This window comes from Odocoileus virginianus, chromosome 12, assembly GCF_023699985.2.
Source record: "Odocoileus virginianus isolate 20LAN1187 ecotype Illinois chromosome 12, Ovbor_1.2, whole genome shotgun sequence".
Classification (NCBI taxonomy): domain Eukaryota; kingdom Metazoa; phylum Chordata; class Mammalia; order Artiodactyla; family Cervidae; genus Odocoileus; species Odocoileus virginianus.
Window position 1 is genome coordinate 41,794,706 of NC_069685.1, and position 14,679 is coordinate 41,809,384.

General features: G+C 59.3%; 2 protein-coding genes across 2 annotated transcripts; one reads left to right on the forward strand and one right to left on the reverse strand.

Moving 5' to 3' along the window:
- Positions 1 to 1,802: 1,802 nt before the first annotated feature.
- Positions 1,803 to 7,633, reverse strand: NOC4L (nucleolar complex associated 4 homolog). The gene is made up of 15 exons (XM_020905666.2): positions 7,394 to 7,633; positions 6,943 to 7,063; positions 6,341 to 6,447; positions 5,967 to 6,074; positions 5,662 to 5,811; positions 5,478 to 5,577; positions 5,365 to 5,399; positions 4,976 to 5,026; positions 4,774 to 4,885; positions 4,477 to 4,537; positions 3,978 to 4,088; positions 3,666 to 3,826; positions 3,497 to 3,579; positions 3,092 to 3,205; positions 1,803 to 2,984 (listed from the first exon to the last, which is right to left on the reverse strand). The coding sequence occupies exons 1-15, from the start codon at positions 7,631 to 7,633 to the stop codon at positions 2,865 to 2,867; spliced, it is 1,674 nt and encodes a 557-aa protein (XP_020761325.2). The 3' UTR covers positions 1,803 to 2,864.
- Positions 7,632 to 13,786, forward strand: DDX51 (DEAD-box helicase 51). The gene is made up of 15 exons (XM_020905664.2): positions 7,632 to 7,935; positions 8,027 to 8,178; positions 10,036 to 10,186; positions 10,497 to 10,642; positions 10,728 to 10,799; positions 10,893 to 10,999; positions 11,166 to 11,274; positions 11,346 to 11,491; positions 11,654 to 11,852; positions 11,931 to 12,046; positions 12,135 to 12,251; positions 12,435 to 12,536; positions 12,652 to 12,715; positions 12,827 to 12,961; positions 13,149 to 13,786. Exons 1-15 carry the CDS (start codon positions 7,632 to 7,634, stop codon positions 13,173 to 13,175), a joined length of 1,947 nt encoding a protein of 648 aa, XP_020761323.2. The 3' UTR covers positions 13,176 to 13,786.
- The last annotated feature ends 893 nt before the right edge of the window (positions 13,787 to 14,679 follow it).

Consider the following 14,679-nt stretch of genomic DNA (forward strand, 5'->3'; position numbering starts at 1 on the left):
TATGTTGGCCAGGGTGCCCCCTTTCCCCAGCGGTGTCAGGATGGAGGTGTGTATGCCAGGGTAAGGGCCGGTAGAGAGAAGCAGCGCCTGATCCAGGAGCTGCCCCAGTGACCAGAGCTGAAGAGCCAGCAAGGAGGGAGGTGGCCCTGAGATTGGAGCCACAGGAAGCTGTCACCCTGAGCAGAGCCACACCTCCCATGCGGCTGCCTGCGAGGAGCCTGGACTCAGGTCACAGGGGAAGGACTTGGTGGTCCCTTGATACACGGGGCACTACCTGTCCTGGCTGGCACCCCAAGAGGCATGTCCTTCCCACCAACCTGTCTGGAGGCTACCGGTCCTTTCTTCCCCACCGTGAGGCTCCTGTCTGCCCTGCTGTCCCCGGCAATCCTGGATGCTCCATCCAAGGTCCTCCACCAACCTTCCTTCTCTGGGGGTGTTTCCTGCCCTGTTCAGATCGCCCCGGGACCCTCATCAAGGTGGGGTCGGAGGGTCTCACCCTTCCTACTGCTAGGTAGGGTAGCAGGTGCAGGGACCCTCTTTCTCAGGAGCCCTCCAATGTCATGCACACTCCCTTCCCCAAGAACATCCCCATCCTGACCCTGACTGCCAACCCTGGGGTCCTTGAAACTCTTTTGTGATGGACAAGCCCCTGGGAGGACTCCCCCAGGCACCTGAGGGCTCTGTTCCCACGATCCAAATTCACTGCAGGGAAGGGAAGTGTCCAGCCCCTCCGGAGGGGGAATGGACACCGCTCAGTCCAAATCCCCACTGTGAACCCCACTGGGGACTCCAATGGACTCCAGCCCAGTGATCCCAGGAGACAGGATGCCCAGGGCCTGGGTCCCTCCTGGAGCCACACAAAGGCCAGCCCTCGATTTGGACCAGGTTAAATCATCCATCAGATGCCAGACTCCCCAGAGTGAGCATGGCACTTCCTTCCTCCAGACCCCCAGCCTGGGTTCCTCTGCCCGGGTCCACTCAGGTTTGTTTCCTGCCTGAGGCCTGGGGCTGACCCAGCTTGTGGAGGCCACCCAACCTTAGAGGGAAAGGATGGCAGAGGCTCTGCCCTTGTGGGTTCCCAAGTGGGGGCTTCTGCTTCTCAGATGCCTTCCCACGGGCTTCATCATGAAGCAGGAGGGGTCAAGATACACACCCATGGGGCAATGGAAAGTTCTGGAACTAGATACAGGCAGTGATCACACACCCATGAATGCATAAATGCCACAGAGCCATGCATTTTAAAGTGCTTAATTTTATGCTTTGTGGACTTCAACTTTTAAAATTTAGTACACCTCAAATATCAGATGGGGCATATCTACACCAAAAACGTATTTGTTGTATATCTGAAAATTTTAAAAGCTGACTGTAAAAACTCTGACCCAAGCCAGGAAATAACATCCCCAGTGCCACAAATAACATGCCTACATGGGGTGGGGGTGGGGGGCGCACCCGACCTCTCCTAGTGTGGGCAGCACACGGGATGTATTCATTCTAGGAGTACAGAGACGGGGAAAGAGAAAAGACCCCAGCAGGATACCCCACCGTCCTCCTCTCCAACCCTGCTCAGTTCTCACCACCCGCTCACTGCTCACCTACAGCCACTCAACCAACCTCATGGTCCCTGGGAAGGGCACTCTCAGCCCCTTTCTCCAACAGGAAACAGGAACCTGCCCAGGGTCAACCATCGCGAAGTGCAGCTGCCTGGGGGTCAGAGTGGCTGTGGGTGGGCATCCCCGAGCTGCCAGAGCGAGGAACTGCGGGGAGCACAGGAGGCTGAACCCAGGTATGACCAAGAAAACGTGTTCACATTTCATAATTTATTTAAAATTTTTACATACTGCTATTTTTCAAGAAAAGCAAGACTCAGGCCTGTCCAGCACTGCCCCCTGGTGTCCTAATGAGGCCATGGCAGCCTCTGGCTCACTGGACACTCTTGGTGTCAGGCTGTCCGGGACTCTGGAAACCACTCACCACGAATGTGCATGAGGGCCCCCAACCTCGAGGCAGGCCCTGCGCCCCAGGGACAAGACAATCTCCAGGGCAGGGAGGAGAGTCCCTGGTTCTCTCAGGACAGCGGGGCCGTGCCGTGTGCTGCTCCCAACGGGGTGCTGAGTACACACTGGGACCCTGGGCCGGCAGTGAGGGTCCCCGGAGACCAAACTGGCTGGACTATTCCCTGCTGTGACTCCCAGGGTGCCTGCTGTAAGCTCCCGCCCTGCTCCTCTGGACGAGGGTGCAGGCGGAGGCGGGGGAGGGGTGTGCCCAGAACATAAGTGGGGACAGGAGGCTGCTAGGGGCAGTGAGGGTCTCTCTCTGCTGGGCTTGAGAGCCACGGCCCGCTCCCTGCCCCGGCCCCAGCTCGCTCAGTCCCTGCCACACATAAGCTAGCACCAGTTGTGTGCTTGAATAAACCAGTTTCTTAAAGAAATGGGGTCACTGCTGTAGATGGAGAACCAGGCATCCATGGTAAAACAGAATAAAAAAATAATAACCACCCTGGAAACACAAGCAGCTGCTGGCCTGTGGCCAAGGTGCCTGCTCTGCTCAGGGTGTGGAGGGGCTGGAGGGATGAACCAGCATGCTTGTAACTGCCCCTGGGGGCAGGGACTGCTCCTGTATCATCCCCTGCATAAACCCCCACCTGTGTCCCCATCAGGCTGCAGAGAATGGAGGGTCCTTGGGTAGCACGTTCCAGGGAGGCCAGCAACACACTGCAGTCATGAGGGCACGCTGCCAGCACTGACCCCAGCCCCACTGGCACAGGAACAGGGGTGGGCTTCCCTAGACCCCCACCCACCAGCCCACCCGAACAGCTCTCCTATGAAACCACTTATGGGGGGTGGTGGGGAGCAGGGTGCACAGGGTCAGCTCAGCGTGAAGTGCTGGGCACAGAGGTCCTCCCGCCGGCCCAGCAGGCCCCGTGCTGGGATGAACTCCAGTGGCACCGACTCAGGCCCCTTCTTCTTCAGGTCCCGCTCGAAGATCTGCAAGGAAAGGATGGACAGTTAGTCTGCGCTGTGCGTTCACGGCCACCCCACCCCACCCCCCGTCTCCCCACCCTCTCCACTGCAGCCCTGCCACATGCCCTCACCTCAAAGGCGGTGATCTCCAGCAGTGGGGCAATGCTAACCTCGGGCACAGACAGTGCCTGGTTGATGGCGCTGGCGGCCTTGGACACCTCAGGGTGGTAATGCTGCTGGAGGGCCTAGAGGGACACATGGGATTTCACCAGCCTTCCTCGGGCAGCCCTGAGCCGTGGACATCTCAGTGCTTCAGCAGCCCAGGGAGGGGGACAGAGTGGAAACTCCAGACAGAGACAAAGACTCCCCTGGGAAACCAAAGTGATGGGGCAAGATGGGATCCTGGAGGACAAAAGCCAGAGGAAGGAGCTGGGCAGACACACAGGCGGAGCTGGGCGGGTGGCCAGGGGGAGCGCCCCAATGGGGGTGGCTCTAGGAAGCTCAGGGTGTGATCTGCGCAGTCAGGGTGCCCTCACCTGCAGCTCCCACAGGGAGCTCTCCAGGGCTCGGCTCTGTGCTGGGTCCTCCTCTGTGGGGTCATAGGGGTCGGCATCCAGCTCTAGGAACAAGAGCCAGGGTTGATCTCCACTCGTCCCCACGTACTGGCCTTGCAGTCAGGCCTCCTCCACCTCCAGCCGCACTCACCAGGGCCCCGGGGCCGATGCACGAGGACCCGGCAGGCCGGGTGTCTGCGCAGCAGGTTGCAGATGAAGGGCAGGACCATGAGCAGGGCCTCGGGGGGTGCTGTCAGCGCCAGGCGGGCCAGGCGCTTGGCGAAGGCAGCCACCAGGTAGGCGGGCAGGTGCCTGGGCAGGGCCGTGGGTGTGAGATCCTGCTGCCCCCTGCACCGGCCCCCAGCTCCCCTTCCCACCCCACAAGCTCGGTGGGGCCCGGTGGCCCCTGTCACACTGAGCCAGGCCGGGTGTCCCCCAGTTCCACCCCCACCCCTGTACTCACGAGGACGACAGGAAGAGGTCAGCCAAGTGGAAGAAGCGGGCCCGGTACTTCACGTGGAAGACGGACGGATCAAGGAGACCATACAGCTTCCGGTAGAAGTCAGGGTACTCCCTAGAGGGTGAGGTAAGTGAAGGCGGCACGTGTGGGGAGAAGCCACAGAGAGGATAGATCGGAACCCCGGCCCAGGGGCCTCCCTGGTGGCTCAGTGGTAAAAAAAACCCACTTGCCAATGCAGGAGACTCGGGTTTGATCCCTGGTCCAGGAAGATCTTGCATGCTGTGAGGCAACTAAGCCCATATACCATGACTATTGAGCCTGTGCTCCATAACAAAAGGTCACGGCAACTAGAGAGTAGCCCCTGCTCGCCTCAACGAGAGAAAAGTCCGTGTGGCAATGAAGAGCCAGCACAGCCAGAAAGAGATAAATTAAGTTTTTAAAAAAATGCCAGCTCAGGTCAAGTAGAGCTAAAAGGCCCACAAACCCCCAGGCAGACACTCACAGGTTGTGTTTATGAATCAAGATGAAAAGTCCATTCAAGGCCAGCAGGCTGACGGCTCCACCTACAGATAGATACAGCAGTGAGGCCCCAACCCAATAGCATCCCAACTCCAGGAATGAGATTCCAGCAAACCCAGAGCCCATCTGCCAGGTGGGAGGTAGGAAAAAACCTCCAGCACAAATACTGCTGACCAGCTGGGCCCCTGCTCTCAATCCTGCTCAATGCCAGCATCCAGGAACGCAGCGCACCACCCCATGCCCGGTCCCGCTCTGGGCCCGCTGGGAGTCTCCTGCTCACCGATGTCATAGGCACGGGTGAGGAAGTCGATCATGAGACTGGGCTGCGCCAGGTGGGGCAGGATGGAGTCGTGCATGATCACCAGCACCTTCTTGCAGACACGGAGAGGCAGCTGCGGGAAGCAGCAGGTCAGGGTGCCGGCTTCCCCATTCGGAGAGCCCCGCACTGGAGCCCTGCCCTGGGTCTCTCCCCCTCTCCCTACCTGGTGCTTGAGGAAGCGGAGCCACATCTGCTGAAAGGCCTTCCTGTGTTCCTGCAAGGAAGCAGCAGGGGTTGAGGTCGCCCATGTTCTCAATCCCGCCCCACCCTCCTCCTGCCTCTGGTAAGTAGGAGACAGGATCTAAGAAGTCGCAGCGAGAGAAAATCTCCCTCGGGGCCACAGGGTTGGGGTTCACAGCCCACCCTGGGACAACACTCAGCACCCAAGAGGTCTGGGCAGGCTGCCTCTGACCTCCGGGAACCGTGCCTGTGGGCATCCTCTCCCCTGTGGGTCCTCCTGTGACCCCGCTGTCAAGGCTAGGAAGGAGGTGCTGGCCCAGGATCAGGTGGTTCCCAGGAAGGCCAACCACCCATCTGTCCAGGGAGTCTCACCTTCAGATGAACGACCTTCCACTTGTCTGACAGCTCTGTAAGGAATGCAAGGGGTCACCAGATGTGTGACCCGGCCGGGCCCCTCCTCCCACCCTCCCACCCCCGACACTCACCTGTGTGTTTCACATAGAAGCTGGAGAGGGTGCCCTCCTGGCGGGGCAGGCTCACGGAGGACAGCAGCATGAAGGCATTGTTCCAGAAAGCGAGGGGCACCTGCCAGAGGCCTGGCCTGAGCACCTGGATGCTGCATGCCCACTGCCTCCTCCCTCCCTGCTCCCAGGGACCCAGGCGGCTCACCTCAGGGCGCCCATCGGTGGCCCGGGCCACAGTGTCGGAGGCGGCCTGCATCGTGTGGTAGCGGATGTCGTCGTGTTCCAAATACTCCCGGAACTGGGAGAGGAGCAGGGAGCGGTCCTCCTCTGGAGATAGGAGGCCTCCCACCACCAACTGCATGTGGGGAGTGGGGCAGGGCAGTGAGCATCTCTCCCACTCCCGGGACAGGCAGCCCAGGGGTGGCGCTCACAGAGCAGAGTCTAGGGCAGCTGCGAGAGTCCCCTCAACTCCACAACCCACAGATGGCTGAGGGAGACCCCGAGACTCACCCTGAAGAGCTGGTGGGGGAACAGATAGTTGCCTTCCCACTTGGGCTGCTCCAGCGGGTGCTCACCCTCCAGCTGCACAAACTTCATGAGTGTGCTGAGGGCCAGCTCCTAGGAGGAGGGGTGGCAAAGGGACCACGCTGCACACCCACCACACGTTACCCCCTGCAGACAGGCGCTTAGACCTGAATGCCTGCAAAACCACACTCCAGGCAGAGTCAGGAGACAGAACCCACAGCCCAGGAAACCAGCCACAGAAAGAGAGAATATCCTTACCCAGAGAGGGGTCTGCAGTCACAGCCCCAGACCCCTGCTGTGCAGAGACGGTGGGGCAGGGGCGGTGCAGGCAAGAGGCAAAGCCAATCACCCCAGCTCACCTTGACCTGAAAGGAGGGGTGAGCCAACAGCTCCCCCAGGCGGTTGCAGCAGCTCTGGTACCGGTGCCGCATCCACACCTTATATTTGATAGTGGCCCCGCGGGACCCTGTAGGCAGGACAGGGTGGTCAGCCCACACCCTGACTGGTGCCAGCCCCAACCTCCCCCTGCCTTCTACTCTGGGCAACCAGGGAACGAGTGGAAACGAGTCACTGTGGCTCTGGACCTGGGGTGGGACCAGCACGTTCCCACAGGCAGGCAGGGCAGGTCCTACTTGGACCTACTTAAGCCCTCTCTCTTCACCCCAAGACCCAGACATCCCAAGGACCAGCCACATAAACCTAAATCTTTGTGGTACTTACAGTCAACGCTCCACAACGTCAAATCCCACAAGAGGGATGAGACACAGTTACACCCCACCCATCCTTTACTTAAACTCGGCTTCAAAGTCTGTATTACCCATCCCTTTCCCCAAATACAATCCCCTGATCCCACCCACCTGCATGGCCCAGGATGGAGTTTGGGGTGGGTTTGGGGGGCTCATTCCATGTCAGCAAAGTTCCTCTCCAACCCTGTCAAGACTAGGCCCTCCTGGACACTCACCTGTCAGGACCATCTCCTCAGAGGGCAGTGGGCCCACAAACAGTTCTCCTCGGGCCAGCAGGGCCCCAAAAAGTCGGCTGCATGCATGCACCGCTTCCTGGATCTCCTCCTGGTCCTCAGACTGTGGGGAGATGCCGGTGTTCGCAGGGTGCCCCGTCAGGAACTGTGGCCCCTGCTCCCTTTCCCGACCAGGACCTCAGCCCCATCACCCTCCACCCCTGATCCCGGCGTGACTCTCCCATCCCACCTCTGCCAAACCTCCCTGACCCCCTGCAACCTAGAGCCCTGCAAGGCTGGAGAAAACTTCCAGTATAGCCCTGGACTCCACCTCACAATTATCTGACCCCATCTGAGACCAAGTCCCACTTCGTCCGAACCCGAGGAGACCCCCATTCTGGTCTCTAACCCGCGGACCCGGCCGCGACCCCAGCCACACCACACATGCCCCCACCTGCAGAACGGCCAGGATGTCGAACACGGCGTTGGCCTCGCCGCGGCTGGCCAGCACCGCTTCCACTAGGTGGCCCAGCGCCCGTCGCGCGTCCCCGGGGCCGGCGTCCCGCTCCATGCCGCCACCCCACGCGGGAAAAACCAGACTCGTCGCTCCGCCGCCTGGCGCGCCCCTGACGTCACGCCCGGCCCCGCCGTCATCGCGGCGCGCCGGGCAGGAGAGGCGCTCGGTGGCCGGCATGGCGCTCTTCCACGTCGCGCGGTACGCTGGCCCCGAGGCGGCCGGGGCGGAGGCCGAGGCAGACAGCCGGGCTCGCGCGCTGCTGGAGCGGCTGCAGTGCCGGGCCCGAGAGCGGCAGCTGCAGAAGCAGCCGCCGCAGGGAGCGCCCGAGGAGGCCGCGCAGAGCGCGCCGGCGGCGGGGAAGCGGCGGCGACGGCCTCGCAGAACTCGGAGGCGCGAGGGCGGCAGGGAGCCGGGGAGCCCGCCCGCGCCCCTCAGCAAGCGGCAGAAGACCGACGACGAAGACGAGGAGGAGGGCGCAGGTTGGGCCTCGCGGGGCGGGGCGGGGCGGGGCCCTGAGACTCGGGGCCGCGTGGTGCTGACAGCTGCCCCGGCCCCGCTTCTGCCGCGCAGAGAGCAGTGAGGAGACACCGGCGGAGAGCAGCGTGGGCGCCGAAGCCGCACGATCGCGGGAGAGCCGGGGCGGCCCGCCCCCCGAAGAGGCCTCTGGGCCCCTAACCCACGCCCTGGTGCTCGGGGGCTTCGGGAGAAGCAAGGTGCCAAAGGTGAGCGGCCCGGGGGAGGCTGCAGAGCTGGGGTGACTGTCGTTAACGCATCTCGTGTTCGTGGAACTGGGGGACGGTCCCTGCACCTGGTGGGTGTCAGGTTTGTGTTCAGTGAGTGGATTCCTGAGTAGACGAACTACTGACGCCTCAGCTGTTTTGTCTGCGGTGGCTACTAATCGTTTGAGTTCTGTGCAAGCTCAGCATTTCTACTTTCAGTTTTAAAAATTCTCTTTTTCCATAATCTATAAGATCGACTTGGTTTCTGTGCTGTTGTCACAGAGATCTCTAACCAGCTTCGCTCCCTTGGTGCACATTTAAGGAGGTTCTACAGTGCTCACTTGCTTACCAAACAAACAGGAGATTCTGCCTGGGAGTTGCAGCTTTATCTTAGCACAAGAGATTTCAGTAAATAAATAATGGAGCTAAAGGGTGTTTGGATGGTGACAGTCACTAGAAAGAATAAGAGAGGCTTGGCAGAGTCCATGTGAAGAGATCCACTTTTTTTTTTCTTTTAGTTTTATCAGAGTATTGTTGATTTACAGCATTTTGTTCATTTCTGCTGTATAGCAAAGCGAGTCATTAATATATTTGTTGTTAAGTCGCTCAGTTGTGTCTGATTCTTTGCCACCCCGTGGACTGTAACACGCCAGGCTTCCCTGTCCTTCACCATCTCCCAGAGCTTGCTCAAACTCATGTCCATTAAGTCGGTGATGCCATGCAATCCGTCTTGTCCTTTGTCGTCCCCTTCTCCTGCCTTCAATCTTTCCCAGCATCAGGGTCTTTTTTAATGAGTCAGCTCTTTGCATCAGGTGGCCAAAGTATTGGAGTTTCAGCTTCAGCATCAGTCCTTCCAATGAATATTCAGGACTAATTTCCTTTAGGATTGATAGGTTGGATCTACTTGCACTCCATGGGACTCTCAAGAGTCTTCTCCAACGCCACAGTTCAAAAGCATCAATTTTTTGGCACTCAGCCTTCTTTATGGTCCAATTCTCACATCCATACATGACTAGTGGAAAAACAGTACCCTTGACTATATGGAGCTTTGTTGGCAAAGTAATGTTTCTGCTTTTTAATACATACGCTTTGTCATAGCTTTTCTTCCAAGGAGCAAGCATTTTATATCCATTCTCTTTTTGATTCTATTCCCATATAGGTTATTACAGAGTATGGAATAGAGTTTCCTGTGCTGTAGAGTAGGTTCTTATTGGGAGATCCATGTTGAATTGGGATCTGTCTTTCTTAAAGACAGAAATCAGCCTAGTTAAGATGGGGGAAGAGGGGCAGGGAAGTGTGTGCCAGGCAGAAGGTCAGATTGGAGCAAAGGCCCTGAGTTAATAATGAGCTTAGTGTATAAAAAGCATGTAGGGGATTGTATACTTGGGGGGCGAGAAACTGCCAGGTCATGGGGCACTGGAGCTGTGGCTCAGAGCACAGATATTTTTAGAGCATGAATGTTATCATAGGTGCGAAGGTAAGTCCCTGGGTGGTTGGTTTGGCTCAGGAAGTGGCGCATTTTGGATTGTATTTCTCAGTTCCTTTAAACCTCACATGGAGAGTGAGTTGTGGGGGTCAAGGAAAAGCTGGGAAAAGCTGGGCACTCTCTGATGGTCCAGTGATTAGGATTCCACACTTTCACTGCCAAGGACCTGGGTTCGATTCCTGATGGTTCAATCCCTGAACAACAATTCAGATCCCAAAAGCCGTGCAGAAAAAAAAAGAGCTGGGAGAAGTTTGAAGCCTTGCCTGTTTCTACAGCCTCTTTAGCCTGAATGTTTTGAGTTCTTGGCTTCCCAGGCCTTGCCCAGCTAGCTCTGGAGTATTCACCTGGTCTTTCTCTTCTGTCCTTTGTGATAGGTCCAGCCTTTCCTGCCAGTGTGGTTGGCTCAGCCAAGCTGCGTTGGAAAGAATGTAACTGAAGGCTTGGTGCCTATCGAAGACATCCCTGAAGTCCACCCAGACCTGCAGAAGAAGCTGCAGGCACAGGGCATCTCATCCTACTTTCCAGGTGCCCAGCCCTGGGCAGGTGGACAGGGGACGGGGGTGGGGTTCCTTCTAGAGCATGTTCAGGGCCATGCAGGGCCTCACTCAGCAGCTGCCAACACAGGCAGCCCCTGCACACGTCCAGTGTCAGGTGTGGACTTGGTCTCAGCACCTTCAGCCTCTTTGACACTCCTGGAGGCCCTGGTGCCAACCCTGAGGGAGAGCCCAGCCTAGAGGTCACAGACGGGGAAGAGGCTATTTCTGGCCTCAGAGCCTGTGCTAATCCTGGGTGTCCCTGCACAGACATGACCTGCCTCTCGCCCTTCCCTGTCCAGTGCAGGCTGCAGTGATTCCTGCTCTCCTAGAGAGCACAGCCAATGGGTTTCTGGTCAGCAGAGGCGGCTACCGGCCTAGCGACCTCTGTGTTTCTGCCCCAACGGGCAGTGGGAAGACCCTGGCCTTCGTCATCCCTGTGGTGCAGGTGAGCATAAGGACCCCTCACCCTCCGGTCGGGCATGCAGTCAGGGAGCGACCCTGCTGACACGGCCGGTCGTCCTCCTCTGCAGGCCCTGCTACATCGAGCTGTGTGCCAGGTTCGTGCCCTGGTTGTGCTGCCAACCAAGGAGCTGGCCCAGCAGGTACGTGGACCCCATGCCTGGAGGTCAGATCCAGGGTCTTTGTTGCTGCAGGGGGGCCTCAGATCACACTGGTGATGGCCGCTTCTCTCCCAGGTGAGCAAAGTGTTCAACGTCTACACGGATGCCACTCCTCTTCGGGTGGCACTGATCACTGGGCAGAAGTCGCTGGCTAAGGAGCAGGAGAGCCTCGTGCAGAAGACGTAGGTCCCACTGGGCTGTGGGCACCTCGGGGAGGCAGGCTCACTTCGTGCAGCTGAGTTGGAGCTATCTGGCCCCAGGGGAGCGGGAGCGACTGCCGTCCACAGGGTCCCCACGTAGGAGGGGTCAGTGTCAGGGGACCCTGCTGAGCCACCCTCTGCTCCACAGAGCAGATGGCTTCCGCTGCCTGGCCGACATCGTGGTGGCCACCCCTGGCCGCCTGGTGGACCACGTCGACCAGACCCCAGGATTCAGCCTCCAGCACCTCCGCTTCCTGGTAGGTTGCCCACTTGGAGGGAGCTTCGCCCACTAGAGCTGAAGCTGACCTCAGCTTCCTGTCTTCTGCAGATCATTGATGAGGCCGACCGCATGATCGACAGCATGCACCAGTCCTGGCTACCGCGGGTGGTGGCTGCCGCCTTTCCTAGTGAGGGCCCCAAGGATCCCTGTGCTGTGCTCCAGAGAACGCAGCCCCGGGTGGTGACTGCTGCCAGGTACCGAGCCCTGAGCTTGCTCTGCTGCCTGCAGTGGGACTGCCAGTGGGGCTGCCCTGAGCTGGTCCCTCGAGCCGTCTCCCATCTGAGATGCTCCCCACCAGGCTGGAGGGGCTGCTGGTTGGGCTGTGGCTGCTTTTCCAGTACCCCATTCCCTTTTAGCATGTGCTGTCCCCAGATGCCCCTGCAGAAGCTACTCTTCTCAGCCACCCTTACCCAGAACCCCGAAAAGCTGCAGCAGCTTGGCCTTTATCAGCCCCGGCTCTTCTCAACGGGGTCAGCACACAAGGGCCCCAGAGACCCCGACATTGACGTGGACATGGATTCGGGTGGGAAGTACACCTTCCCTGCAGGGCTCACGGTGAGCAGGGCACTGGGGGTGGGGAGGGGGTGCATCTAGGCACCCGGGCCCTGGCCAACCCCGTGCTGTCCCCCACAGCATCACTACGTGCCCTGCAGTCTCCGCTTCAAACCATTGGTCGTCTTGCATCTGATCTTGGAAATGAACTTCTCACGGGTCCTCTGCTTTACCAACTCCCGTGAGAACTCACACAGGTGAGGCCTGGCTGCCCAGGGTGGGGCAGGAGCGGAGGCAGAGGTGGTTCTGGCCCCAGCCCACTGGGCTCTGGCTTCTCCCACCCAGGCTGTTCCTGCTGGTCCAGGCTTTTGGGGGTGTGACCGTGGCCGAGTTCTCCTCCCGCTATGGGCCTGGCCAGAGGAGGAGCATCTTGAAGCAGTTTGAGCAGGGGAAGACCCAGCTGTGAGTACCTGGCAGGCAGGCCGGGTCCTGCTCTGGGGAGGGGCGCTCACTCGGGTCAGCTGGGCTCCTGAAGGCCTCCTGGTGCAGGAAATGCGCCTCTGGACTTCATGGGAGTGTCCCCTGCCGGGGGTATTCCCCGCTCCTGGCCTCGGACAGGGCCCACAGCCCCTTGTATCCCACCAGTCTCATCAGCACTGACGCCACAGCCCGCGGCATCGATGTGCAGGGCGTGCAGCTGGTGGTCAACTACGATGCCCCCCAGTACCTGAGGACCTACGTGCACAGGTGCGGGCCTGACCCTGGGTCTGGGGGCAGGGGTGGCCTGGAGAGGAACCACAGTTCGCTCAGATCCCTGAGGGGCTGGGGGCCAGCACTTTGCAGCAGCTGTGCTTGGTTTCAGGGTTGGAAGAACTGCCCGGGCAGGAAAATCCGGACAGGCCTTCACGCTGCTCCTTAAAGTGCAGGTCAGTCCTCGTGGTCTCAGCAGGAGGCCGGGGCTGGATTCTACCCGGGGCGCCGGGGGTGGGGCAGGGTGGGCTGAGATGAACCTCTTCCCCTCCTGTGCTTCCCTCCAGGAAAGGAGGTTTCTCCGCATGCTTGAGGAAGGTGGGGTGCCCGGGCTGGAGCGGCATGAAACCCCCAGCGAGTTCCTGCAGCCGCTGGTCCCACGGTACGAGGAGGCCTTGTCCCTGCTGGAGAAGGCCATCAAGGTGAGGGGCCGCCCACGGGGGCTCGTCTCTGGAGGAAACCCCCGAGGTGGAGGGAGGAGACGGGGCGGGGCAGCCCACGGCCAGGCTCTTTCTGAGCAGGCGCACGGCATCTCAGCCTTGGAGGGGCAGGGCTGGTGCAAGGAGTGAGGGGAGGTGGTGTGGGCCAACCCTGTCTCCCCTCCTGCAGGAGGAGCGGAAGCACAAGGCAGCCTAGGCCAGGACTGGGGACACCAGCGAGGGCGCCCTCCTTCCTGGAAAGATCCTGAGCAGTGGCTGCCAGATGCCTGAGCGGGAGACAGGGATTCCTCAGTGACAGAGTCTCGGTCCCCAAGTACTCTGCTGCTTCAGGCCAGGCCTCGGGACACACATGAGGCTTGGCCCAGACCCAAGACCGGCAGAGGGGCACAAGGTCAGGTCAGCTTCCCGTCAGGTGGTCTTCCTGGAAATAAGGCTCCAGTGAAGCTGTTCACACTCGCCCAGAACTGACGGGGTTGTGTCTGCCATGCGTTTGGCTGTAAGTTGGGGGTCAGCCTCGAAGTGCCTTCAGGAATGCAGTTCTTCTAAGGATGTGAGCCACCACCCTGAGTGGGAGAGGTGGCCCTGGGTCCCTCACTCTTGGGGCGAAGCACTGGCCACTTGGTAGCCATTGCCTGAGAGGCATTGCAGAGACCAGAGGACACGCTGTGTGGTCATCAGTGCTTTACTTCATGATTATTCGTGTGAGATGAACATCTAGAAAATGGCTTCGGAGCACCAACCACTGGCTGTGAACAAGCCTCATTTCCAAGACTCATGTGCTAACGTTAAATAAAGTGTTAAACTGGGGACGAACTGTGGCTTCTCATCTCTGCCTGGACATGTGTCAGTTGTTTTGGCAGAGTAGCAACCCAACCCACGAGTCCTGGTGTCCCGAGTGCGCGCTGTCACTGCATCAAGGAGGCAGTGGCTGCTACCTGCAGCTGCACTGCTTTCTGCAGAAAGTCCCTGGGAGCACGGGGGCCTGCTGTCTGGCTGTGGTGAGCCTGTGTGTTGGAGGGACACGATTACATGGGGCTTGGCTCACGCCTTGCTGAGGAGCTGGAACCAGTCTGCACAAGTGGGGGTGGCGGGGGGGGGGCGGCGCACAGTTGTAGCCAGTGGTGAAGCAGAAACCTCTGAGTCACTTGTCAGGAAACATCAGGTTGGATGTGTCCAATTTATTGAAAAACAGTGCCCAAAATTAACCTGAGTCTGTTTCTGATAAATAAACAGCCCCTGCTGACTAGCTTTTGCTCACAGAAGGTAAGGTTGACTGGAATCAACTTCCAGGAGGTGGAATGGGGAATGCCATAGACCCTCTCCCTAACAAAACTACTAGCAAAATCACAAAAACATAGCCAGAGTCTAGAGATTGTCCTAAGGGCAGATAGCAAATGGAGAAATTTTCTCTAAGAAAATCCAGACAAGGGCCAGCTATGTTTGAGCTCCTGCACCACCCCACCTCCCACCCCAGCCCAGCATGGCGGAGGCTCCCCTCCCGGTGGGTTCGGCCGACAAGCCATCAGAAGGTGCCTGGTGTCACTGGTCACCCAGGAGGTGCACGCCGGACACAGGCCACCCCCTGCAGCAGTCAGCCGGGACAGCACAGGTGTGGCAAGGACACGGAGACGGCCCCGCACGCTGGCACTGCTGGTGGGTGTGACCCCAGTCCCACACCTGGGCACACGCCCCAGAGAATG